The sequence below is a fragment of the Eriocheir sinensis genome, chromosome 45, assembly GCF_024679095.1.
Source record: "Eriocheir sinensis breed Jianghai 21 chromosome 45, ASM2467909v1, whole genome shotgun sequence".
In the NCBI taxonomy this organism is placed as follows: domain Eukaryota; kingdom Metazoa; phylum Arthropoda; class Malacostraca; order Decapoda; family Varunidae; genus Eriocheir; species Eriocheir sinensis.
This window is the reverse complement of record NC_066553.1, coordinates 2,333,971-2,358,493: the sequence shown is the minus strand read 5'-3', so window position 1 is coordinate 2,358,493 and position 24,523 is coordinate 2,333,971. Positions and strand designations below refer to the sequence as shown.

At 43.2% G+C, this 24,523-nt stretch overlaps 2 protein-coding genes and 1 long non-coding RNA gene across 9 annotated transcripts in view; 1 reads left to right on the top strand and 2 right to left on the bottom strand.

The window, feature by feature from the left end:
- The first annotated feature begins 248 nt into the window (after positions 1 to 248).
- On the top strand, positions 249 to 21,325 carry LOC126980861 (putative inactive tyrosine-protein kinase Wsck). 2 transcript variants are annotated; one of them, XM_050831184.1, is made up of 5 exons: positions 249 to 689; positions 2,445 to 3,884; positions 4,990 to 5,289; positions 6,009 to 6,044; positions 14,273 to 21,325. In XM_050831184.1, exons 2-5 carry the CDS (start codon positions 2,445 to 2,447, stop codon positions 14,816 to 14,818), a joined length of 2,322 nt encoding a protein of 773 aa, XP_050687141.1. In that variant the 5' UTR covers positions 249 to 689; the 3' UTR covers positions 14,819 to 21,325. The 2 variants fall into 2 exon arrangements, with proteins under 2 accessions (XP_050687141.1, XP_050687142.1); XM_050831185.1 differs by lacking the exon at positions 6,009 to 6,044 and having other exon boundaries at positions 252 to 689.
- LOC126980863 (uncharacterized) lies at positions 9,110 to 14,266 on the bottom strand. Its single transcript, XR_007733629.1, has 2 exons — positions 13,427 to 14,266; positions 9,110 to 12,180 (listed from the first exon to the last, which is right to left on the bottom strand). It is a non-coding gene; the product is annotated as an uncharacterized LOC126980863 (long non-coding RNA).
- LOC126980862 (ADP-ribose pyrophosphatase, mitochondrial-like) overlaps positions 19,765 to 24,523 on the bottom strand; it is a 32,698-nt gene continuing 27,939 nt past the window's right edge. For all 6 annotated transcript variants that reach the window (XM_050831188.1, XM_050831186.1, XM_050831187.1 and 3 more), the window contains one exon: positions 19,765 to 23,833. In XM_050831188.1, the coding sequence (XP_050687145.1) occupies positions 23,830 to 23,833 (4 nt within the window). In that variant the 3' untranslated portion in view covers positions 19,765 to 23,829. The remainder of the gene's footprint in view (positions 23,834 to 24,523) is intronic.

The following is a 24,523-nucleotide window of genomic DNA, read 5'->3' as shown; positions in this document are numbered from 1 at the left end:
TCTTCCACGAGGGGCGCGTCGCTTCACTCACCTGCCGCCTCCACTCCCGACGGTCCCCCACGAGCAAGCCTCCATGCATCCCTTCCCATCTCAGATCCCTCCAAGAACTGCCTGATTTTATTGTTCCCCTTACCTAAATGCATGATACGGATATGGATAAAAGGCGCGACAAGCATGCATCAGGATTGCATCACCCAGTGGCATCCCTGTATAATGAGCACGTATAACCAGCTTTTCCTTACTTAAATACAGCACTGCCGGGGCGCGTGGGCCGGGATAGGCAGTGCCGTCGCTGGCTCATGGAGTGACTCAACATCTCCGCTATGAATACCAAGCGACCAAAGCCTCATTCTCATTAATAATTTAAATGATGAGGAAAATCCCTAAATCAGCACTTGAATTTGGGGCCCCGGTAGCAGGCTCGCCAACCTTACAAACACTCGACGTCCCTACACTGTGCATCCCCGGAGGGTTTCATTGATGGATACTCGAAAAACACGTTAGTGGTTGATATATATGTAGCACCAGTATGAAGACATTTTATCAGGGGAGTGGTACAAGTGTCCATGGCCACCAGTACAGCGCCGTGAGGTTGGCAGCGCCGTTGTTTGTGTCGCAGCCTCGCAGGAGGACAGGTGTGGCAGGACGTCAACAAGGGAGGATGTGAGGGGCCCCACGCCGGACACAAGGTAGGCAGCCCCGCCCTCACCTGTCTAAAATATACCTAAGGGAAGCGGGTATCAGTGTGCACGGCCTCGGGGTCAGCAGGGCGGCGGGGAGGGCGTGAGGAGCCATGGGCGGTCGTGAGGTGCCTCCCAACACGCCAGGGATGCAGGACAAGACACTTCGAGCTGCATAACAAGACATTTCGGGTTGCAGGACAAGACATTTCAGGCTGCAGGACAAGACATTTCTTAACGCTGCTTCACGCTGAGAGACTGCCTGTCGTTGCTGCGTGTGGTGGGGGGCGGTGGCATGCAGTGGGGGGTGGAAATGAGTGGTGAGTCAGGGAGGGTGTGCAGGTGAGGCAAGAACAGGTGAAGGGACGCGGGTGTGCAGGTGAGGCAAGAACAGGTGAAGGGACGCGGGTGTGCAGGTGAGGCAAGAACAGGTGAAGGGACGCGGGTGTGCAGGTGAGGCAAGGGCAGGTGAAGGGGCGCGGGTGTGTAGGTGAGGCAAGAACAGGTGAAGGGGCGCGGGTGTGCAGGTGAGGCAAGGGCAGGTGAAGGGACGCGGGTGTGCAGGTGAGGCAAGAACAGGTGAAGGGACGGGTGTGCAGGTGAGGCAAGAACAGGTGAAGGGACGGTGTGCAGGTGAGGCAAGAACAGGTGAAGGGACAGGTGTGCAGGTGAGGCAAGAACAGGTGAAGGGACAGGTGTGCAGGTGAGGCAAGAACAGGTGAAGGGGCAGGTGTGCAGGTGAGGCAAGAACAGGTGAAGGGACGCGGGTGTGCAGGTGAGGCACGAACAGGTGAAGGGGCAGTGTACAGGTGAGGCAAGACAAGGTGACGGGACGAGGGTGTGCAGGTGAGGCAAGAACAGGTGAAGGGATGCGGGTGTGCAGGTGAGGCAAGAACAGGTGAAGGGATGCGGGTGTGCAGGTGAGGCAAGAACAGGTGAAGGGACGCGGGTGTACAGGTGAGGCAAGAACAGGTGAAGGGACGAGGGTGTGCAGGTGAGGAAAGAACAGGTGAAGGGGCGCGGGTGTGCAGGTGAGGCAAGAACAGGTGAAGGGATGCGGGTGTACAGGTGAGGCAAGAACAGGTGAAGGGACGCGGGTGTGCAGGTGAGGCAGGGACAGGTGAAGGGGCGCGGGTGTGCAGGTGAGGCAAGAACAGGTGAAGGGATGCGGGTGTACAGGTGAGGCAGGGACAGGTGAAGGGGCGCGGGTGTGCAGGTGAGGCAAGAACAGGTGAAGGGACGCGGGTGTGCAGGTGAGGCAGGGACAGGTGAAGGGATGCGGGTGTACAGGTGAGGCAAGAACAGGTGAAGGGACGCGGGTGTACAGGTGAGGCAAGAACAGGTGAAGGGACGTGGGTGTGCAGGTGAGGCAAGAACAGGTGAAGGGGCGCGGGTGTGCAGGTGAGGCAAGAACAGGTGAAGGGACGCGGGTGTGCAGGTGAGGCAAGAACAGGTGAAGGGACGCGGGTGTGCAGGTGAGGCAAGAACAGGTGAAGGGATGCGGGTGTGCAGGTGAGGCAAGAACAGGTGAAGGGACGCGGGTGTGCAGGTGAGGCAAGGACAGGTGAAGGGACCTGATCCTATTTACATGTACATAAAGTGAGGAGACCCTATCTAGTATTTGCTTTCACCCTTTTCATGATGTGACTTCTACCTCAACAGTAAAGTTATAAGAATTAATAGTATATAGAACCTATCTAGAGACTTCTCAAATGACGTCCTTGTAATGACTCACCAACACTTCATTCTTCCCTTGCCCGGCAGATGTGGGGAAGCACAGGAGAATGGCTTGTGGTGGTGAAGGCCTTGGTGGTGTGCCTGGGTCTTGGCTCTCTGGCCCAGGAAAGTCAGCCTATTGGATGCTACACAGAGGACACGTTTGGGGTGGACTTCACCTACCGCTCCAAGAACACCACCAACGGCAGCAGCATCTCCGCCTGTGTGGCTGAGTGCAAGAAGAGCTACTTGAGATTTGCTGGTCTGTTGAATGGCACTCAGTGTCTTTGTGGGAATACTTTGAGCATTGATAAGGCAGAGGGGTGTAACATTCCCTGCGCAGATGAGGCACTTGATATGTGTGGGGGGGCAGGAGTAATGAGTGTGTACGAGACTGGCCACGGCATCCTTGGTCCACCCCAGTCCCTGACGCAGGTGGACAGTGATCCGTCCACACTACACATCACCTGGGAACCTCCTGCTAAGGGTCTCGCCAAGATACTGCATTACATTGTCAATCTTACGCCACTCTTAACCTTCAGTGAGAGGGACCAGCTTCGGGTGGTCAGCTCGACCTACTCCGCACACACTCAGTCTGCCACCCTCAGGAACGTCCAGCCGGGCTCAAAGTACATGGTGGAGGTCCTGGCCACTTCCTCCCAGGGCAAGGGCTACCCCATGTCCCGGGAAATGTGGACCAAGGTTGGGAAGCCTGAGACCCCTGCCATGCCCCAAGTCATCAGCCGCACCGCCAACACCATTACCGTGCAGCTGGAGCCTGTCGTGGCCACCAACGGGCCCATCACAGCGTACCAGGTGGTGGTCAAGGATGAGACGGTGAGTTCCGAGCTGCAGCCGGAGTTCCTGGATGACTACCACACAGCAGCCAAGAACAGCATCCCGTACTACATTGCCGCACAGCTGACGAAGGACGAGTTTGTGACGGTCTTCAAGGTCGGGGACGGGAAGCGCTATGGCAAGTACTACAACGCCCCCTTGAAGGAAGGCATTGACTACCACATCCTCCTCGGCGTCGTCAGCACCATCAACGACACCAAGACCGCTTACTCCACCTCCGGACATGAGCAGCACGAAAGTTCGCACCTGCACGACTTCTCTGTTGGCAGCGGCGACTCCTCCGCAACAAGCGTCCAGTTGGCGCAGAACAGGAAGGTCATTCTTGGCCTCTCCATCGCCATCGGGATCTTTGGCTTCCTCCTCGTGGCCTCCATCTTCGTCTACATCGCCATGAGGGTCATCGTCAACAAGAACCGGAGATCCTTGGAGAACCAGGAGCTTGCCGTCCATGCCCAGCAGCCTCACCAGGACCTTGAGAATGGGTACAGTGTGGCTGCCCATTACGTGGACGAGGAGATCCCGCCCGCCGACCACTACCGGCAGCTGAAGGAGAAGGTGTGGATCATCCCCCACCAGGGACTCAACATCGTAGGGGACATCGGTGCCGGCAAGTTTGGTGACGTGAGGAAGGTGAGGCGAGCGTTGGAGTCTTTATCTTTCTTTAAGTGTGTTTTTTGAGGTATAAAGAGGATTAGGGGAAGGGACAGACCCATAACGTTCCTGAGAGGTGAAAAGAAGAGAAGGTGAGGATAGGAAATGCACACAGGTCCACACACACACACACACACAATAATTGAAGGCTGAGGTTTCTGTTCCTTGGGTCATGGATTTAGTACTTGAAAGTGACGATAATGCTGATAATAGTGATATATAATGATTTTAATGAGTTTTTATGCAATGTTACAGCTGAACAATCATTATGAGGACTAAGCATCACCACAACTTTTATAGAGAATAGCATAGAGCATTTGAAAAGTACACATACACACTCATTTCCCTTCTCTGTACACGGCATTCAAAGAGCCCACAAGCTAACTGAGAATCATCACTGAGTCGATTGAGGGCCACATTTAAGCCCCCAAAGTAGCATCTATATTAACTGGGTTTTCATGGGTGGTGTTCTTCCCGTTCAAGGTGCAGAAGTTGGGTAAAACCATCACTGGCATCCCAAAACAGTCCATGAAAAAAACAGCAACTTCTTCTACGAGAGGCTTTTCAGACAGGCCAAGTGAGACCCTGATACTTTTCAAAATGCGAGCTTAACCTTTCGACTCCTGCAGGGTGTGGGATGTTTTCTGAGCCTGGAATTGAATAAGGTCACCCAGTTAAACCCCACAGAGTAACCAAGAAACATTACCATGAAAAAAACAGCAACTTCTATTATGAGAGGCTTTTCAAACAGGCCAAGTGAGACGCCGATACTTTTCAAAATCCGAGCTTAAGCCTTTGACTCCTGTTGGGTGTGGGGTGTTTTCTGAGCCTGGAGTTGAATAAGGTCACCCAATTAAACCCCACAGAGTAACCAAGAAACATTACCATGAAAAAAACAGCAACTTCTTCTACGAGAGGCTTTTCAAACAGGCCAAGTGAGACCCTGATACTTTTCAAAATCCGAGCTTAAGCCTTCGACTCCTGCAGGGTGTGGGATGTTTTCTGATCCTGGAGTTGAATAAGGTCACCTAATTAAACCCCACAGAGTTACCAAGGAACATTACCAAACCCTCTCTTCTTGCAGGGCGTGGTGATCAACAAAGGGAACCAGAAAAACGTGTTGGTGCATAGGATAGAGGATGACGGCTTGGGAGGGAACCGCAAGACCATGATGCTGCGGGAGTTTGACGCTCACGTACGCCTCGGCAGCCACCCACACATCTTAGCGCTGGTGGGCCTGATGGAGGAGTTCAATGTCATCTCCGTGGCCTTTGAGTACGAGACGTCCACCCTCAAGACCCAGCTGGTGGAGAGCCGAGCCGTCCAGCACTACCCCGTCTATGCTGAGAAGAACAGGAGGTTTTCCACACTCGTCGAGACCCAGGTGAGTGTGTGTGTGTGTGTGGCAGTGTAGAAGAGGTATCTTGAGGGTCACACTGTATGGATATTGGGTTGTGGTGATGAGTTACCTTTGGGATTGGGTTTGGTTCAGTGTTGTGTCATTGTTTTTACTACAGAGTGTTAAGGTGTGTTGGTGACTGGTCTTTGTGATGCATATTAATTCCAGGAAGATCATGAAGTTTGAATCATTGTTTTTTTAGGTATTACTTGTCTTAGGGGAATGGGGAGTACTGGATTGTACTGCAGGATTGTATGTGGAACTAAGCACTGCAAAAAGATTACAGAGTTTGCTCTAGTGTTTGTCAGGTTATATATTTCCCTTAGGTATGAAAGTGCGAATTATTCCTGACAACCGAAATGTGCCAGTCAGTTTTTCCTTCAGTAAGAGCAGTTCTGGGGACATACAAAAATAAGAAGGAACTAAATTGTCACCAGGATGGTTTGCCGTTGTGTCCTGGACATGTCTGTTTTTGGTTCTTATGCCCTCTACCCTTTTTATTGAATTTATTTATTTATTTATGATGTGTGTTTTGAACAGAGCTTCTCTTCATTAATAAATGCATTCATGAAGTGCATTATAAGCTCCATAATTTGCAGGGAAAGTGTCATGAATGATAACATGATCGTGAACATTTTGAGAACATAATGTGAGAGGTGTTGCTCCTTGAAAGGTATACTCATTTTTGACTCCTACCACACTAGGAACTGCTGGAGAGAGATCCTGTCACAGCATCACAGGTATAGCAGCACCCTATAACAGTAACACAGTGCTTGTGGCTTGTTGCAGCACCGGGTTGGGGTGGGAGCAAGGAAGGACAAATAATCTGGTTGAGTGTGAGAGTGCTTGTGCTGCCCTTGTTATGCTGGTCACAGTAGGATATCGTTGCCTAAATAAACATGTTCCATGACTCTCCCAGTATGATGCCTGGTTTCTGGAACTCCCTCAAATGGATGGCAATAGTAGAAGTCACCACTTGCTCATGTCCATACACTTCCATTCTTGTGTATCCCTCCCCTCTGACTCACCCACCCTCTGTGTCCTCTGGTCCTCTTGCTTTCCCATTATCTGATACTCTGCCACTCAGCCCTTCATGAAACCCTCATGTGTGAGTGGTAACAGTAATTCCTGACAGCACAACCAAACCTGCCGCTCCACAAGTACATAATAGTAAACCTTCACTGGTATTGTGCAGTGGGCAGTTGTAGCACATCATATTTGCACTTTTTGTTATTTTGTTATCTGAAACAGTAAACCAGCTGGAGCACCTGCACCATTAGCATGAGAATTATTCATTTTGTTGCCAGCAGGCACTGCACAAAATATATTGACCATGTTGATCAACACCTTGAGGTTACCAGTGTGTACACCACTGAGGAGTGAGCCACACTGGAGAAAAGTCTGTTAGCAGTACATTGGTTTTACTGATTATGTACAAGGCAACCAACTGTCTGGATGATGGCCAGGAGACCAAAGATTCAGGTGTGGCGAGGGCCACTTAGGCTCCCACCAAGCAGCTGCCATGACCTATGGATGACTTGCATTCTCATACACACAAGCTGAATTTTCTACCAGAGACACCCAGCCATTGGCTGATGGCAGAAATTAACAGTGATTAAACAAAAACTAAAGGAAGATCAGTATTCAAAGAAGCTGAGTGGTAGAAGAAATGGATATTGTACAGTCCTAATTATCAGCTTTTCCTTAGTAGTATCTACATCATTTGCATAGATCTGGAGTAGTAAAAAAAGAAAAAAAAAAGTCAAGTGTAAAATTTTTATTTCCTGTCTTTTGTGACCCTGACTTCATGAGCTCCCTCAAGGGTGGCCACACCAAAAGTTATCACTTGTTCCCATACATGTTTTATCCTTGTATATTTTTGGACTAAAATATATTTATTTTTGTTTTCCTGTAAGAAACTAAAGGCATTCAGATGAACGATACCCTACTGTTCTGTGAGTTGTATGCAGTGAGTATGTATGCGTGTGTGTTTGTGTGTATAAATGATACCCCTCTGTGTTCTGGTGTATAAGTGACGTCCATCATAGAACCAGGCCCGGGGTACACCTTTGGGGAGCTCTACGTGTTGGCTCCTGGAACATCCTGAGCCTCTCGGAGGATAACCAGCTTCCTCACTTATCAAATGAGCTTAATCAAAGGGCTGGAGATGGATGTAGTGGAGCTCTGAGATGAAGAGGCCTGGCAGTGGTGAGATCAGTAGTGGTGTACACCTACAACTGGTCTGGCATGAGCAATGGTGCCTGTCTTCAGGGGGTAACTATAGCTAGCTCCAGCCAACTGCAGCCATTTGTTGTTAAGGTTACTCTGACTGATGAATGTATAGTGCAAGTAAGGCTGAAGCACACTCATGGCTTTGTGTCTTATTGCAATGTATGTTCTTACTGAGGTGTGAAAATGAAGAGGTGTTCTACATCAAACTTGACCCCATATTAGACTCAGAACACACTCATCATCTTGAGCAATTTTAGTGTTACTGAGAGAGCTGGCTATGGGTTACCTGTTGGTTCCCATGGCTCTGGTTCCAGGGATGAAATAGTACTATGTTAATGCATGTGTTGAAGACATCAAGATCTTGGAAAATTTCACATAGCTTGGTAGTGTAGTCTGAAGACCAACACTGGCTATACAGGTGTGTGACATGCTACCCAGAAGTCGATCCTGCTCAACAGATTGTTTCTGTAAGAAACAACCCTAAGCAGCAGAGATCAAGGAGACACCCACTAAGCTCGTAGCTAGAGTCAGTTGATGAATCTCTTCAAGAGACACTTGGTGTGGGACAGGTGCCTGCATGGAGAGTTGCTCAGAGGAAACCCCGTGGATGAAGTCTTAGGGTGGGCGATGCTGTGTACCCCTGAGAGTATGCATGTACTGACTGATTGTGTGATAAATTAAATTAATATGCAGGAAGTGTTTGTGTGTTTGCGTGCATCATGAAATGTGTTGGCATAAACATCTAATCACTTGTAACTGGTTTACCTGTCATAACATTGTTGTGGGACATAATATTTTATCCATGTTTCAGTGCATGTCTGTGAGTGTGCATACATTTATATACATGTGTGTGTGTGTGTGTGTGTGTGTAGGGGAGTCAGGTATACTAACAGCATAGCATTTTTAATCTTCTACAATGAAAAATCTACTTCAGAATAATTTTCCCCACGCTGTGTGTCCCTTGGAATACTAAGTCTCACTGTTATGTTTGTGGCCACGTGTGATTTATGGTGTGTGACAAATAATTGTCTTTTGTACATGTCTAACATTCCATCTAACCAAGGGGCTTGACAGCAAATACAGATTCAGAAGTAACTACTATTTGGAAACTTTTGTGCATTCTGCTTGTGGGCCAAGGTTATGCTTGCAGGCCACTCAGTCTAGCATATACACATACCAACATTATCCATCTTCAACATCTGCTTCCCACACAAGAAGGTTGTGGAGATCGTACCAAGTCACAGGAAACCATAAATAGTGAAAAAGGGAAAGAGTGTCAAGTGAAATGATCGAAATGCACATCTATGTAACGGTGTTGCCAGGACTCTGCCATTGGTTATGATCCACCCTAACACCTTGCCTGTTGAAGCTGTGTGGGAACTTTGGAAAGGGAGACCAGAACCCATTGTGATGGGTGTGCTCTCAGAAGCCTCAGCCCCTTGCTCTTAAGTTCCAGCCCTTGCCTTGATGAACTCAATTTTCATGGTCTATACTCCATACTTTCCACTTTTCATTCATTTACTCAATTTTCTTCACTCGACAAAAATCTCCCAAGCACAGCACAGAAAACATGTTGAAATACAATTTTTAATTAAGGAATATACAAATGTTTGACTCATTCAAGAATAATTTCACTGCCCTGCAGAAAATAAACTGCAATAGGTGCACCTAATATCACCAAATGTGGGTCCAAACTTGGTGAAGGGACTGTTTTTGTGCCTCAAGCGGTGGTAGTGGGCTAAGGAGTAGCCTATCCGGACTTTTTGTTTTTACTTATAAATGATCCACGAGACATCCTGGAGTTGAATCAAAGTATGTGCTTATCTTTGTATTCATTCATACACACACTGGTAATGTTTCTATGGTGTATGAGTCACTTAATTGAATGAAACTCCATTGTGATAAAAGTCATAAATTTGTGTCACTAGTAAAATTGAAAGTAGTAATGTAAGTTATGCCTCCATGAAATATACATAAATAGATAAATATGAAAGCTCACCAAGTCCCAATAAGTGACATCACCTGCTTTGCACAGTAAAAATATGCTTATTTAAAGAAATGATACCTGCACAATGGCGTGCGTTGCTGCCTCGGCCCACAGTTGCCAGATAAGATATTAACGTATTTTTATATTATTGTTCTGTTGTTTGTTCAGTGTTTTGTTCAAGAATACTCATAATTTTACTTAGTTTTAAGTTATAAGGATTCTTTACGAAGTACAATTATAACATTACCGCCTGTCAGTTAGGATACGTACTGCATCCTGGATTGACTATGGTGAGGTTAGGTGAGCCTATGGAGCACCATCAAACATAATAAATTTATGCATATTTCTCAGTTGATGAAAGCTCTCTGTGAATTATACATTTATGAGCCAGGTTGAAACTGTTTATGCAGCAAGTCCACAACACTGGGTGCCCAAGGGCTCAAGTATTGCTACTCACAATATCAGGGTCTCATCAACAGCCAAGTGCTTCAGGGTCTCCTCTGAGCTACAGCTGGAGCCACTCTCATCTCTTAAGGCAGTGCCACTGCTTTTCTCTCTCGCCATTGGGCAGCGCTGGTGATCCTGGAAAACCACTTGCTGCACCTGTTTTTACCTTTGGCCATTCCTGTAGGTGTTTGTTGGCCAGGCCGATTCTGTTATTGATGAATGTTGACGAGGCTTATTCTGCCATTGACGATGTTATCCACCCCAGTTCCTTTATATGCTTATAGGTGGCCATTGTTACACCCACTTCCTCTGTCAGTCTCTCTAAAACTGTCTGTGACGTTTATTATACACTTGATCCTTTTGCAGACCTTACCTCTTGAGCACATATTATTCTCTTCATGAATATAGTAATGTTCTTTAAATGTACTTTGGGGATTAACTGAAAAAGTCCTGGAATGAATCTTACCTAAACCAAAGTTGAAGCCGTTTCACAATCCAATGGTTCACTATCCTACGAGGTTCTCTGGAACAGCTCCGTTGGATAACAGGGAAAAACCTGTACTTGTTTTCCATTCAGAGAACTGCCGTACCTTGATTGATTACATATTCTTGTGGAGGAGTTAAGTGAAGTGAAAGAAAAAACTATGTGACAACTTTTCAAAACTTCTAAATGAAAAAGTTGTTCTTGGCAGGCACTGAAAAGTTAAAAAGAAAAAATGCAGTATGGCTTGGAAGTTTTTTTTCTTCTGGGAAATGGTTGTAGGAGATTTAGAGCTTGTGAGCAGATGCTGTATTCATTGGAGGGTTTTGATGCGTGTAGTTAGGAGGAAATAGTACATTGCTGCCCTGCCAGTGATTGCAAGTTAGGTTTTGGAGAACAGATAATCAAAGCCTGCAAAATTATTATATTATATTGCTATTTGTTTCCTTTCATTTTCATGATCTACATCCTCACCCATCTGCATATTTGGTATCACTTTGTTGTGTTCCTCGGTTAATGTCTTAGTAATTGAATAGACAAGTTGATACTGTCAATGCTCATCTTATACAAAGGTTAATAACATTTGCATGACAAGGATCCTGCGTTGGGGGTGAGTGGGTTGTCTTGATGAGGGTGCACATCTGGCAGGCATCTTAACTCAAATACTTATGCACTCTTTATTTACATTGACATATATATACTTTGTCAAAAATAACGCTGAAAATAGAACCTTTATATGCTGCCCTGTTGGCCAGCCTTGAATACCATGACCATCAAGTGGTGCACTAATTTTGCAGCATCTCAATTTGAGACTGCATTTCGCAGCAACCTTAAAATATTCAATGATTTGACTTTTGTGAAAAATATTTTTACCTAGCCTACCTGGAAGCCAACTTGTTTAAATCCAGAACCCTTCCCACAGCACCCATTTGCATCCATTCATTGGTACAACTGCACTTCTTAACTTTCATGCAGTTGCCATTCTTGGCTTCAACCTTCCCGACCTCATTTATAGGTCCTGGATGCACACTCCTGAAGTTTGTGACAATTTCTACAGGAGCAAATTAGAGTCAGTCAGAGCACAGGATGCATGGAGAGTTCCACTCCCTCTTCTCCCACTGCACAACTCAGCTCTTGTAATGCATCACCATGAGCTACTAATATTGTTTTTATTAATTAATACCATCACAACCATGTCAACTCAGATTTTTTAATGAGCCAGCAATGCAAAGGACCATTGCACCAAAGGTGTGGGGCTCCACTGAAACTGTTGTAAACAGCGCCATGATTTTATGCTGTACTTCAGTAGTTGTTTGTTCTCAGTGGAAGATGTGCTGAATTATAAAGAGGACGGTGAGTCTCACAGTGTTGACATCCACGAGGAGAGTTCCAGAATCATTCTGGGAGCCTGGTTTTGTCAAATGTAATAGTCAACATATTACATTAGGTCTCAGAACAGTGATTTTTCTTGAGGCTTTCAACTTAAGGACTCATCAAGTCCTCCATTGAGATGGCAGAATTCATCATCTGACATTGAGAACAAATGATTGTGAGTTGCAGCATAATGGAATGGTGCCATAACTGAAGGCTGACAGTGTTAGTAATAATTTCTGTGGAACCAAAACCCCGTGATGCAATGGTGTTTTGCATTGCTTGCTGATCACAAATTTATGCTGACAGGGTTGTGGTGCTAATGAATCAAACCAATATTAATCACTATGATAATACACTTAGGGTGATGTGTTCACGACCCGGACAGTAAAGTGAATAATATTCATAAAAAAAAAAGTTATTGAGCTACAGGAGAGATTTTGTGCTTAAAAGAAAGCTTAACTAATTCCCCATCTTATGCTATGAGTTTCATATCTGTAGATATCATAGTATTGGTTTTACAGCCGTTTTTAAAATCCAGAATTCTCTGTCCGGGTCGAGACCGCGTGTTCACGACCGGACGGGGTTGTGGTCTCAACCGGACGGATGTTTGGTCCACCAAAAACACACTTACACCAATGTTTTATATTTTTTCTTACTAAGAACATCCAGAACATGACACTGAAAGGTGGAATAAAACAATTGGTAGCAAAATATCAATGTAATAAAAAAATATATATGATAAAAAAAAAGGTAACTGAATTCCTTAAAACTACGCCTTTTTTTTTCGTATGTTAATATATAGTATTAATATTGGTTTTAGGTTAAAATTAGAGTGATTGACAGAGTCATTTAAAAAAAAAAAAAATCCTTCTTATACCTCCGTGTTCTCGACTCGGACATCACGTGCACACTGTCCGAGTCGAGACCACGCACATCATTTTTTTAAAAATTCGTAAAAAATATAAACAATTGGCCTAGGTTAAATATTTCAATTTGGAGAAGTAAACACTAATGGGGGGCACATATTAATGCTAAAAATAATTCACTTCCATCAATAAAACACTTCGAAAAATCACTCGATATTTAGCCGTGGAAAACACCATTCAGCCTTTTCCATGGCTTTATCTCACATATGGTACATTATAGTTGTAAGAACTATGCAATCATTCACTTTTTAATTGGTTTTTCCAGTACACTTAATTTGCATGAATTGTCAAAAATTGTCCGAGTCGAGAACACGGCATAATTTTGTCTAGCGGGCACCCCAAACGAGTCCATTGTTGTTTAGGCACTCCGTATTATCACTGATTTTATGCCAATATGGCTATATTACATAACAAAACTTATCACAAGTTGATCACGCCTTATTCGTGGTCATGGCACAATATATCCTGATGCCGAAAATTAAGATCGCGACCTCTTAAAATCGAAATTCTTACCATGCTTACAAGCGGAGCGTCAAGGGGAGGTTTGCAAATGGCGTCTAGTTAGGACCGCCCTCCCTCATACGTCATAGCTCTGACGTCATCCTAGGCTCGATCGTTCATTGGTTAATCAAGACTGTCCGGGTCGAGACCTTGTCCGGGTCGTGACCACACGACCCTACCAGAGATCTGAAGACAAAAACTACTAAATAAATGGGGCAGGAGGCAAGGAACAGTCACATGGGTGAGGTCTCAGATGTGCCTGGAAGTAGTTATCTGTTCTCCCTTTGGACCAATGCCTCAACTTTTGCAAATTCAGGTTTAAAACACTTCTTACACTGAAACAAGTTAACACACAAACTTGCTGCATCATTGTATATACACTTTATACCTTGGGCTCAAAAAGTGTATAAACAGCCACTTTTAACAAATCACTTGGCTTTCTTCATTCACCGTGGTGATCCAAACTCACTATGAGTCTAGGACGACATCAGAATGGCAGGTCCTGTGGGGAAGTGATATCTATCTCTCCCGGCCATGTTGTATTGAAGGTGTTGTTCCTCCAACATTTTGATCACTTCTTGTATTAACAGTAACAGTTGTCTCCTCACAAGCTTGCTACTCTCCCATCCTGTCATGCTCCACCTCCTGCCACTGTCACTCACTCAAGGGACAACAAGACTTCCCTCACAACTCTTACATTTACTCGCACCCTCCACACCTGCTCTGTGGGGGCTACAAAATGCTTACTACCTTGTAAAGTGTATCATGTACTACACACTGCTGGAGGCTTTGTGCAGTATCAGACAATCATGTGTTTATTGCCATTATTTGACCCTATTTGACATAAAGTTGCATTACTCTGTTTCTTGTTTGAACATATAATAAAATTCATACTTAGCAAAAAATATTAAAAGTGCAGTTCTTCACCCTGGTTTACAATTAGTTTTAGAGCAGAAATTAGTGCCCGAAATGAATAACTGTACGATACTTTCATGAACAAAACACATTCTTACTTTTCAGGCCATAGAGTTCCTGGTTGGTGTGGCGCAGGGCATGGGCCACCTGACAGCCCTTGGGGTGATGCACGGCCAGCTGTGTGCCAGAAACATTGTGGTGGTGGACGGCACACGGCCCAAGATCACCGGCTTCGGCCTCATCCACTACCACAACGACCTGTATGTGCCTGACTACCGGCGGTGGCACGCTGTTGAGACCCTCCGCAGCAAGGTATCTGTCCCCAAGAGTGACGTATGGTCCTTTGGCTGCCTCATGTGGGAGGTGAGTACCCTGGGAGGAACGCCGTATGCTGATGTCCGCACGGAGGAGGTCGCTGGCAGGGTGATGCGGGGCTTGCGCTTGCCTCAGCCCCAGTATGTCGGGGATGAGTTGTACCAGATGATGCTGAACTGCTGGCAGCACGACATGGACGAGCGGCCATCCTTCCCCGAGCTGGAGGCCGGCCTGATGCAGCTGGTCGAGGATGACGTCATGCCTCACCTCCTTTTCTCTCTCTATCCCTCATTCCAGTATGAACCTTACTCCCCTCACCTGGAATTCCTTGACTAGACTCCCTTGCCTCAGTGTTTGTGTGGGTTTGTGGCTGCTTGATTGTGTGTGTGTGTGTGTACAAGTATGTGTGGATACATGAATGAAATTACCATTTTACACAATTCATAACAAAAACTTGGTATTATTGTCTTGTGTCAAGTGATATGAATGCACATGTTTGGCACAAAAAGCTTTTATGTATATGTGAAAGTATAAGGTTTAATCAAAACATTCCATAATATATGACTGGATCTGCTTTATTCTGTTGCATGGTCAAATTAATTAATACATTTTATGAATATTTGCCTGCCTGTTGCAGTATTTTATGTATTATAAGTTGATGTTTTGTATAATTTACGAAAGTAATAAGACTATACAATATTCTCTCATTACATGAAGTATTCATGTATAATGTGACATGTCCGATCAGCGCACACGGTGTTGGGCCTCGCTGTGCTCACGAGGCTGTGGCCCTCAACCCTGGCTGACTGATGGTGAGCCTCACTTGAACGCAGTATTGCTTTGTGTACTCAAGAGCCATGCCAAGGGGGGCAAGGATGGGGAGGGACAGTGTGTCGTGAGGGGTTAAATCTTTTTCCAAACATTCCACCCAGGAGTTGAACCTGGGCCGGGGCCCCAAGACTGGAAGATGGACACAAGTGTTGAGCCAGAGGGATCCCCGTGATTTATGGCCATTTAGTCTTTATCAGCACCTTGGGGCCATTACATGGCTTCCCTTCTCCCATTTAGGTCAGTTTCTCTGTGCTTTGATTTTAATCAAGTCACTGCAATCACATTTCCTCTGGTAATGAGACTAACCCCTCTGATAGATGTAGGCTATCCAGTTTCTTCTCCCTTTACATGGGGAAATACAACACAAGAATGGATGCACTGCTGGCCACCAGGGTTGTTGGGGGTTCCATTTCTCAAAACACAAGAGATTTTGATCCAATTGTGAGAATAATTTTTTTCCAAACATTCCAACCAGGATTTGAACCTGGGCTGGGGTCCCCAGACAGAAAGCTGGCACTCGAGCACCGAGCCAAAAGGATCCCCGTATCGTAAGGCCTTTTGTAGTCTTTGTCCGTGTCTTGGAGCCTTACAAATGAAGCCACTTGAAATCTCATATTTTATAAGGGCGACTAAGAAATTGTGATCTCATGTTGTTCAATGTTGGTCCAGGGGAAAGTCATGGCTCTGTGTTGAGCAGGAAGGCCTCTCATAATCACAGTCATTTTACTTTCCCGTCAGTCTTGGAATGTCTTCGGTTGTAATCTGTAACTGATGGCAGCTTGATACAGGTACAGATTTGTGATATGGTAATGACCATCTACTTTAAATAGATTTTATGCAGCTGTTTTGAAGAAGTCCAAATGAATCAAAGGATTTAGTTTGTAGGGGATTTTTGTTGTTTTTAATGTAAGATTTATCCATTTTTATTCTCAAACTTAACTACATTAGGTTCTCCTCAAGATTTTGTTCCTGCAGTACACAAGTGTTATAACTAGATAGAAGTCACCTGATGGCAGGATATTAAAAAATTCAGTATGAAAATATGTAAGCATGGCAGTCAAGCATTCATTCTCCATCCCTGATAGAGATTGTCGGTCAATCAAACACTAAGCACCACGAAAATTCAGGCTCACCACTTGGTGCAAAGCAAAACTCAGCAGTTGTCTCACTAGTGCAGGAGGATGCTGTGTGAATTTCCCGCAAATTTGTCAGAATATTTGCAGCGAGGAACTGTGCCTGGCCCAAGTGTAGAAGGGGCTTTGTGGTGCAGTGGTTAGCACACTCGGCTTACAACAGAGAGAGCCCGGGTTTGATTCCCGGGCGGAGTGGAAAAATTTGGGCGGCGCCCCTGTCCACCCAGCAGTGAATGGGTACCAGGTATTAATTGGGGGTTGTGTCCCATCTCCTGGGGTCTGTTCCCTTCTCCTATAATTCCTTTCCCTTTTGTCTCTCTCCGGCATATGACCACAGATGTTGCACCGACCAAACAAAACTTTCCAACTTTCCTTTCCCAAGTGTAAAAGATAAGGAAGGCAGCTATGTGGGGATTAGCACAGGAGAGTACATAATGTGTAAATAGATGCATGCATGCACATCAATGAGCAGCTTGTGTTGCCTTCATCCAGACCCCTGGGATCCTGGACCTGTTTGGAAGGGTAGGTGAAGGTAATGATGGGAACTGTGGTAGATGGCAGTCACAGTGCCAGTGGTGCCAACTGAAGTAATGTCCAACATAAGTGACACATTAACATATTCCTTGATTATCAGTCTTGAAGAACCTTAGGGCCTTGAGGAGAGCAATGTATATTAGGATAGGAAAATATTAATCTCAGCACAGTGGATACCGTAAGTAATTTAAATGTTCAATATTTTCTGTTATAGCATGGCATGTGTTTGGTAAGGCTTCACTAAGTGTATGTACAATTGCTTAAAAATTAATGATGCAAGGGTTTAGAATTTTATGGCTATTGAGAATTCCCAGATAGCTGGAATTATTAATGTTTCGATGAAACTATGAGGAGATGGTTGTTGCTTCATTCTTCTATCAGTCCATAAAGCAGTCCATCAAGGCTTTTTATTGCATCATCTTAAAAATCATTTCAAGTGCATTTTTGTTCCCTTTAGTTCAGTGTGAATGAAATACTAAAGCGTCACTAGGAAGTCACTGGGAGGTTAAGGATTTGATATCATTTAGTATTATACAAAAATAATTAAAGTATTGTAATGTATTTTATATATTATGCATGAATCTTCAGGTCTACATAATGAATTTAATTTAAATAAGAAGAGGCCACTTAAGTACTACAACTCTACCATGCTTTGTGTTGTGAATGAGAAGGAAATGCACCACCTCTCACCTGCCTCCGCACATCCCTTCCTCTGAGTTACCGGAGCTGCGTCTTGCCTCAGCACTTCCACTGTGTTGAGGTGGCAGCTGTGATATTGGGCACCACAGGATGGAGCCCTTCACACAGCTTGCATCATTGGTGTTTGCTCTTGATGATATTTCAAGTTACAATTCTTATTCTTTACATAAAGTTTTCACAAAGTTGGTTCCTGACTTTGCCTTAAAAGGTTAATGGATTGCATGAATAATATTGGATGAAGTGTTGTAAGCAAGACTGAAGACTGCCCAGTGTTCAAGCTCTTGGATTTGACCGCACAAACCCTCTTTAGATTTGTTTTCATCGTTATCATAAGAGAGCAGATTGAAAGGCACTAAACAATCCATGGAATTGTAATGTGATGGAGGACATTGATGAGGACATGTTTGATGGAGATAAGAAATATAAAATACATCCATGTGTGTGTTGGGATCAAGGCAGTTTTCCAGTCTAAAATTCAACCAAACTTTCCCTACCAGGTATCTACATAGTATCCCCTAGATTGGAATGTGATCTGTCTGGGGGGGTGGCTCAGTCCTGTGTCGCTGTGCCACACAGTTATGGTACAATCACATGATCATTCCTCTGCTCAGTGGTTATGTTTTTTTATGTTTCAATTGCTGTAAAGTGTTTGTGTTCAATCTGTAGCTAGTTGTTTTGTTACAGTAACAGTGGCATTGAGCCATGGTGAAAGTCAGTCTGCCAGTGCCGGGGAAAAGACAAAAGAATGCCTTATGTTGGAAATGAAGCTGGACAAGGAGTGAACAACATGGCATGCTAATTTTGTTATATTTTCTTTAAATGATTATTGTGAAAAGATGCTCAAATTTGTTGAGGACTTACAATTAATTAATTATTTTGAGTGGCTAGGAGTGCACTCTAAAGCAATTTTTGAGGACCACAACTCAATTGTATTGCAAGGAATGCCTTTTATTCCTTGTGCAGAGTAAATGATGCTCTTAGTGTGGAAGTATTTTTCTTAATTGTTTTCAGTGTATTAAGTATGAAGAGCAGTCCTACTGTAAACACTTGTGGTGTGGCAATACCAGAAAAGATGCATTACTAAATCCACGTCCTCATGTTGTGTAATGTGACGGGTACTAGACTTGCCCAAAGTTAAAATTGTTCCCAGTAAGGAAGGATGGAGCTTCAAGAGTTCTTTAGGAATCAAACTGCAATGTGTGTTTTCACAAGTGTACGAAAACTTCTTTGTGCCTTTATTTTAAACATGGTTGTTAGTATGCTGAATGAACACTCCCAAAAGGGCTTCCTGTGTACAGACCCCCAAACAAAGCCATTTTTATGAAGTACATATTAGTTGAGTACTAGTTTTGTACTGGAAACCGGTAGTGTCAATGTGTCCTGTGTGTGTATGATTGTTTGGTATTTGATTATTATCTTAGGCTTTTTATACCAGTACTTATATTTTAAACTGCTCTACTCTAGTCACAAGTGAACAGTTTTAAAAGTAACTTAGTTTCCAGTATTTCTTCCTAGGTCACACTTGTCTTCCTTTATAATTTTAAGGAAACCATTGGATTAGTGTTTTTAGCTGATTTATAAGTTGGCAGATGATGCATGGTACTGTGTTCCATTTCAAGCTTACCTTTTGAAGGGAAATAGAAAGTATTGAAATATAATGGAGATTAACTGTAATGTTTAGTTACTTAAAACACAGTACATATTCCAGGTTGTGTTATGTTTTAGATGTTGCTTTTCTACTGCAAATTTATGTTATGGAATCTCATAGCTGTACACTAGACCTATCAAGTCTCCTGGCTCTACACCTGTATTGGTCACCCCGTGGCTCAGTATAGCATTATTGTTCAATTTAGGGGTCTTGAGGCCTGGTATTTGATATTACTCAAGCAAATTTTTCTTTCCGAGGTTGTCAGTACAGCCAGTTTAGAATCTCACGTTTGTTCTTTACTGAACATTGCTAAGTTTACAAAACGATACCAAAATATTTATCTTTCTGTTAATGCATCACAGCTATGTCTTGTGGTCAATAGCTAACTACCCTTAGGTGGTGGAACTGCAAGGAAGATTAATGTAGATGTACTAATGAAGAGTTTTTGGGTAATTTATTAATCCTGTAGGGAAACAAATATATATTTAGGATAAAAAATATTTGGTGTTAGAGCAAAGGCAGTAAATATGTCATTTAGGAATCCCTTTTTCTCACTAATCATAGAACTCAAAGACCTGAAAGCCTCCTCAATCAAATGTTGGTTTTGAACATTTGTCCGAGGGGGTTGTTACGTCCTGAAGCAGTGCAGCACAACTACTTTTCATCACTCAGGCAATTCAGGGACCTCCACACAGACCTCAGTTCTGTGACTAATGAGTAAAGAGGATCAACCAAAGCATGTCCACTATCACAATGATCAACCAAACTTGGAGGATGCATGACTGAATCAATTCCCAATAGCACCACAGAGGTGTATGTATTCTGAATATTGGAGGATAATGCATTTCAATGTTGCTTAGCATTCCATATAAGTACAACATTTTGCTGTAATGCTGCTCCTAGCCTTGTACAATTTCAAATCTCACTGGATGGCGGTAAAGAGCCTACATCTGTCCCCCGGTATTTGTGGGTTCACTGTTCGTGGATTCACACATTTGTGGATTTCCCAAAAATGCACAAAAGTGGCCTACAAGGAATTTTCTCCGTGCCACTCCAAACCCTTGCGGTCCGCCTGTGGACAGTGTGGCTGTTCCTAAGGAAAGGGTGATGTATACATGCAGAGCGCAGCATAAATTATTAAAAGCAGCATTATTCATCAGCTATACCTATTGTAATTTACATACACTTACGAATATGTAATCATCACTACCACTGACAAGCTTTTTTGATGTTCAGCAGCTGAACTTGTAGTTATGATCCAATTTTTATTACCCAATTTTTTTGTAGAAAATCATTCGCTAGTGAATCATTTGCATGATGAGCATATACGGTAAGTGCCTAAAGTTGAAAAAGAAAATGGCAGGGACTCTGTGGTGAGTGGACAACAGTTAAGCGAGATATTAATGACCCCGTATTTTTTTTTATTTTTTATTTTTTTTATTTTTTTTTTTAATTTTTTTTTACAACAAAGGAGGCAGCTCAAGGGCACAAGGATTACATCAATTACACAACAGTTTATAGTATGTATTGCTGATGAATGATGCTGTTTATGATATTTATGCTGCTTTCAGGTAATGGAAGTGTTGTAGTAGGTGCATTTTAAATGATTAATTGCTCGGTGGTCTTTTGTGGACCCAGATGCTTTTAAGAGGGGAAGCGCCAAACATTTGCAGAAATTCTTTATCTGGGGGGCGGCTGTGTCCCCTTACCCTCACAAATAAGGGGGGACAGATGTATATATATATTCAAGAGCTATTTAATATAACATAACTTATTAATTGGAGTTGGTAAATATTCTATGATTGGATTCACTTTCTTAATCATTCCAGTTTTTATATTATACATGATTAAACATGTCCAAATATTTTGAGGTCTTAAGAGTAAATAATTCCTCCCAAGGTAATGTTAAGGCTATTAATAAGAAGGTAATCAATAGTGTATAACTAAAGAAGTGACAATATGCATGTTATTGTAAATTAAATGTGGCCACACTGGTAATGCTTGTTTTTTTCTACCTTAACCCGTAGAGCGTCAGAGAAGTAAAAGATACGTTGACCTCCTTCCATCCTTTTCCCGATAAATTACGTCCTCAAAATATCTGCATATACTGCTTTCATACACACACCATATATGCTGGCTCCTTGACCCTGCTAACATATCGTCCTTTTTTTTTTTTCCTTTTATTAGTTTCCAATTTTGTAGCGGTTTCTGCTCCATTATTTTTGTGGTAGCTGCCTTATGGCGCTTTGACCCCACTAATATGAACGCATTCTAATTCCCATTACTTACTCTCCCCATTTCTAGTGTTTTTTGGTGCGTGCTGTGTTGTGGTTGTGAAACCCTGTACGATATGAATTATGATGTGCCTTTCACTGTCATATGGAAAACAGATACATATTATTCAAAAAATATTCGCACTCTGAAAGGCAACACTCACACAGTATCCAGTGGTTGCCATCGATTTAATTTTTAGACAAACACTCTCTCTCTCTCTCTCTCTCTGGGCCATATTACAAGTCCAATCCGAGAAGTTTTGCAGAGTTATTCATCCCAAACTCTGTAGGGACCCGAAACTTCTCAGACTGGACTTGCAGTACGGCCCCCGAGAGACCCCTGAAGAGTCCATCGTAGTGTGGGTAAGGCACTTCATCCCCTAGCACATGTCCACATCAATTGCTTGGTTGTGTAGTTGCATACACTACTACAATAAGATACATGAAGCCCAAGCTGTGGCTCATTCCCATTCATATTATTTATACATCCATCAACCAAAGTTGCCTCAACAATGAATGGATGCAACTGGCTGGATGAAAGTTATTCTATAATATCTTGAGTAATTCCTATTTTCTCAAGGAGTTGAGATGGCAATTTGCTGAGGTAATTAAGAATCACCACCACAAATTTCATCTAATACAGACAGTCACAATAATGGCTCCTCATCAGTGCTATAAATCCATTTTGTCACTTGTGTCAAGGAGAAAATAACTGTACTACTCGGCAATGGATCTGGCCACGAGGAAAAGCACACAAGCAAACTGACATCTTAGGAGTTGGCAGCTACAACAAGCCTCAATGTAGTAAAAAAAAGTAATATACTACACACATACAATGTACGCAGCCATGTCTTAGACTTGAGCCAGGAATAACTAAACCCTTTGGTGACAATGACCCCATCTCTTGATAGCCTTCACGTCAATGTGTCTGACTAATAAACAACTTGTACCACCAGGTCTGTGTTGTCTGGTGCTACAATATTAATCATTAATGTATTTACATTTGGTCTGTCAAACTTTCCTTTCCATATTTCAACATTATGCATATTATGAAGTGAGCTTTGTTTCTGAACTTGAATTTTCCCATCCCATGCCAATCATCTGACCCTTTCAGTCTTGTACTGTAGAAGCACTAATTATTGGACTGGAAATTCCCAAGGTGAGATGGTGATACCTGTACTGACAAGTGAGGTAATAACGATGCACTGACCACTCACTAAGGCCTTAAGGCAGTGTGCTATGACTCAAGCCTTACATGGCAGACTCACTACGACCAGCTGTGTCCTACATCCCTGTATCTTCTAAGGCATTAGTTGGTTTAGCTGCAGTTTATCTAATTGCTCTACATATACAAAACAGAAAGGTAAACACAAATGTTTCCAGGAAATCACTGGTTTCTCTGTGATGAATATCAACAAGACATTTCCAAAATCTTTGGTATTCAAACTGCAAATTAGCTAAAGCTTCTTGACAGCTTTTCATTTCAAAAACTAAAAATAGTATGACATGGCTACAATCAGAAAACTGTGAGTTGTGGCAGCTGCTGGGTGCAGGAAGCCCCAGTGTTATGAACGTCCTGATCTACATTATCCCTGGATAAGGGACTACTGTAATCTATCATTTAAAAAATCTGCATTACAGACAAAGGTTCACAGTGATGAACTAATTACAGAGGCAGTGCAAAGTGGTATGCTGCTGCTAGTGTAAGTTTAATAATGTATCCATAAAGAGTCTATTGTGCTGTCTTCTAAATTCTTCTAAGTATGCAAGCCCCTATCATGGATCCTATACATAAATCTGATTCTGGTTATGGACCACAAGTGTTCAGACTAGAGATAAATTGGACTTCAATACTGACCCCAAAATGGAACGATTTCATAACTTGGGAATCACTTGTACTATAATGTGAGTATATAAACAGTTGAAAGATTATTGACCATGAACATACAATAGATGAAAATGTTCCACACAGCTGAAAAAATCATGAGAAGTAATAAAAGAGGACAGACAAAAGTATCGTAGCATCTCCCTTTGTGCCAAGTGAATGCAAAACCACCGATGAAGACCTGAACAATGCAAGATGAATCAAACTGACAAATGAGGAAAGCAAAAACTCACTCACTCACCACCATCTCTTATCTCCGGGGAGGTGAAGGGAACAACAACAAGGGGAGAGAGAGGAGGCGAGGGAATAACAGCTGCAAGAACTTCACCACACTAGTTCTCTGCTCACCTGCAATATGAAAGGGCAATGTTAACCTGGTAGCAGCGGGGATCATGTTTCTCAATGGTCCCTCCAAGCAAGAAAAATGAGGAAAAATCACCCCTCACACAAACCATTTCATAATATATATCAAAGCATTTGTGATCAGATTATGTATCATCTATTTTGGAGGGTATATCATGGCACAAATTTGGCCCGTCGCTGTTGCAAGGTAAAGCCACAAATTTGGCCCGTCGCTGCTCCCGGGTTAAAGTCATATATAGAGTACAGGGGAATTTGAGTGCTGACTAACCTCTTGCTATCTCCTTATGTGGTTATGTTCAGGGAGTGTAAAAATAATGAGAGGAAAATGGAAGAGACATGACTGTACAAGGATGAAAAGTATAAGCTGTTGTAATAATCACGGAGGAGGAAAGAAGAGAAAGTGAGGTGTGAAAGGCTGGAATGGATATGAAGAATATAAAAGCACTACATAAAGAGAGAAAAAGAAAAATACGCCACAGGAAAGAAAGAATAAATAAAAAAAAAGGGTATGGAAAATGAAGAACCAAAGGGGGACTTGGTCTTGAGGGGACTTGAGTAAAAGTAAAAAAAAAATAGTGGTATAGAAAATAATGAACCAAAGGGGGATTTGGTCTTGAGAGGACTTGAGTAAAAGTTAAAAAAAAATAGTGGTATAGAAAATAAAGAACCAACGGG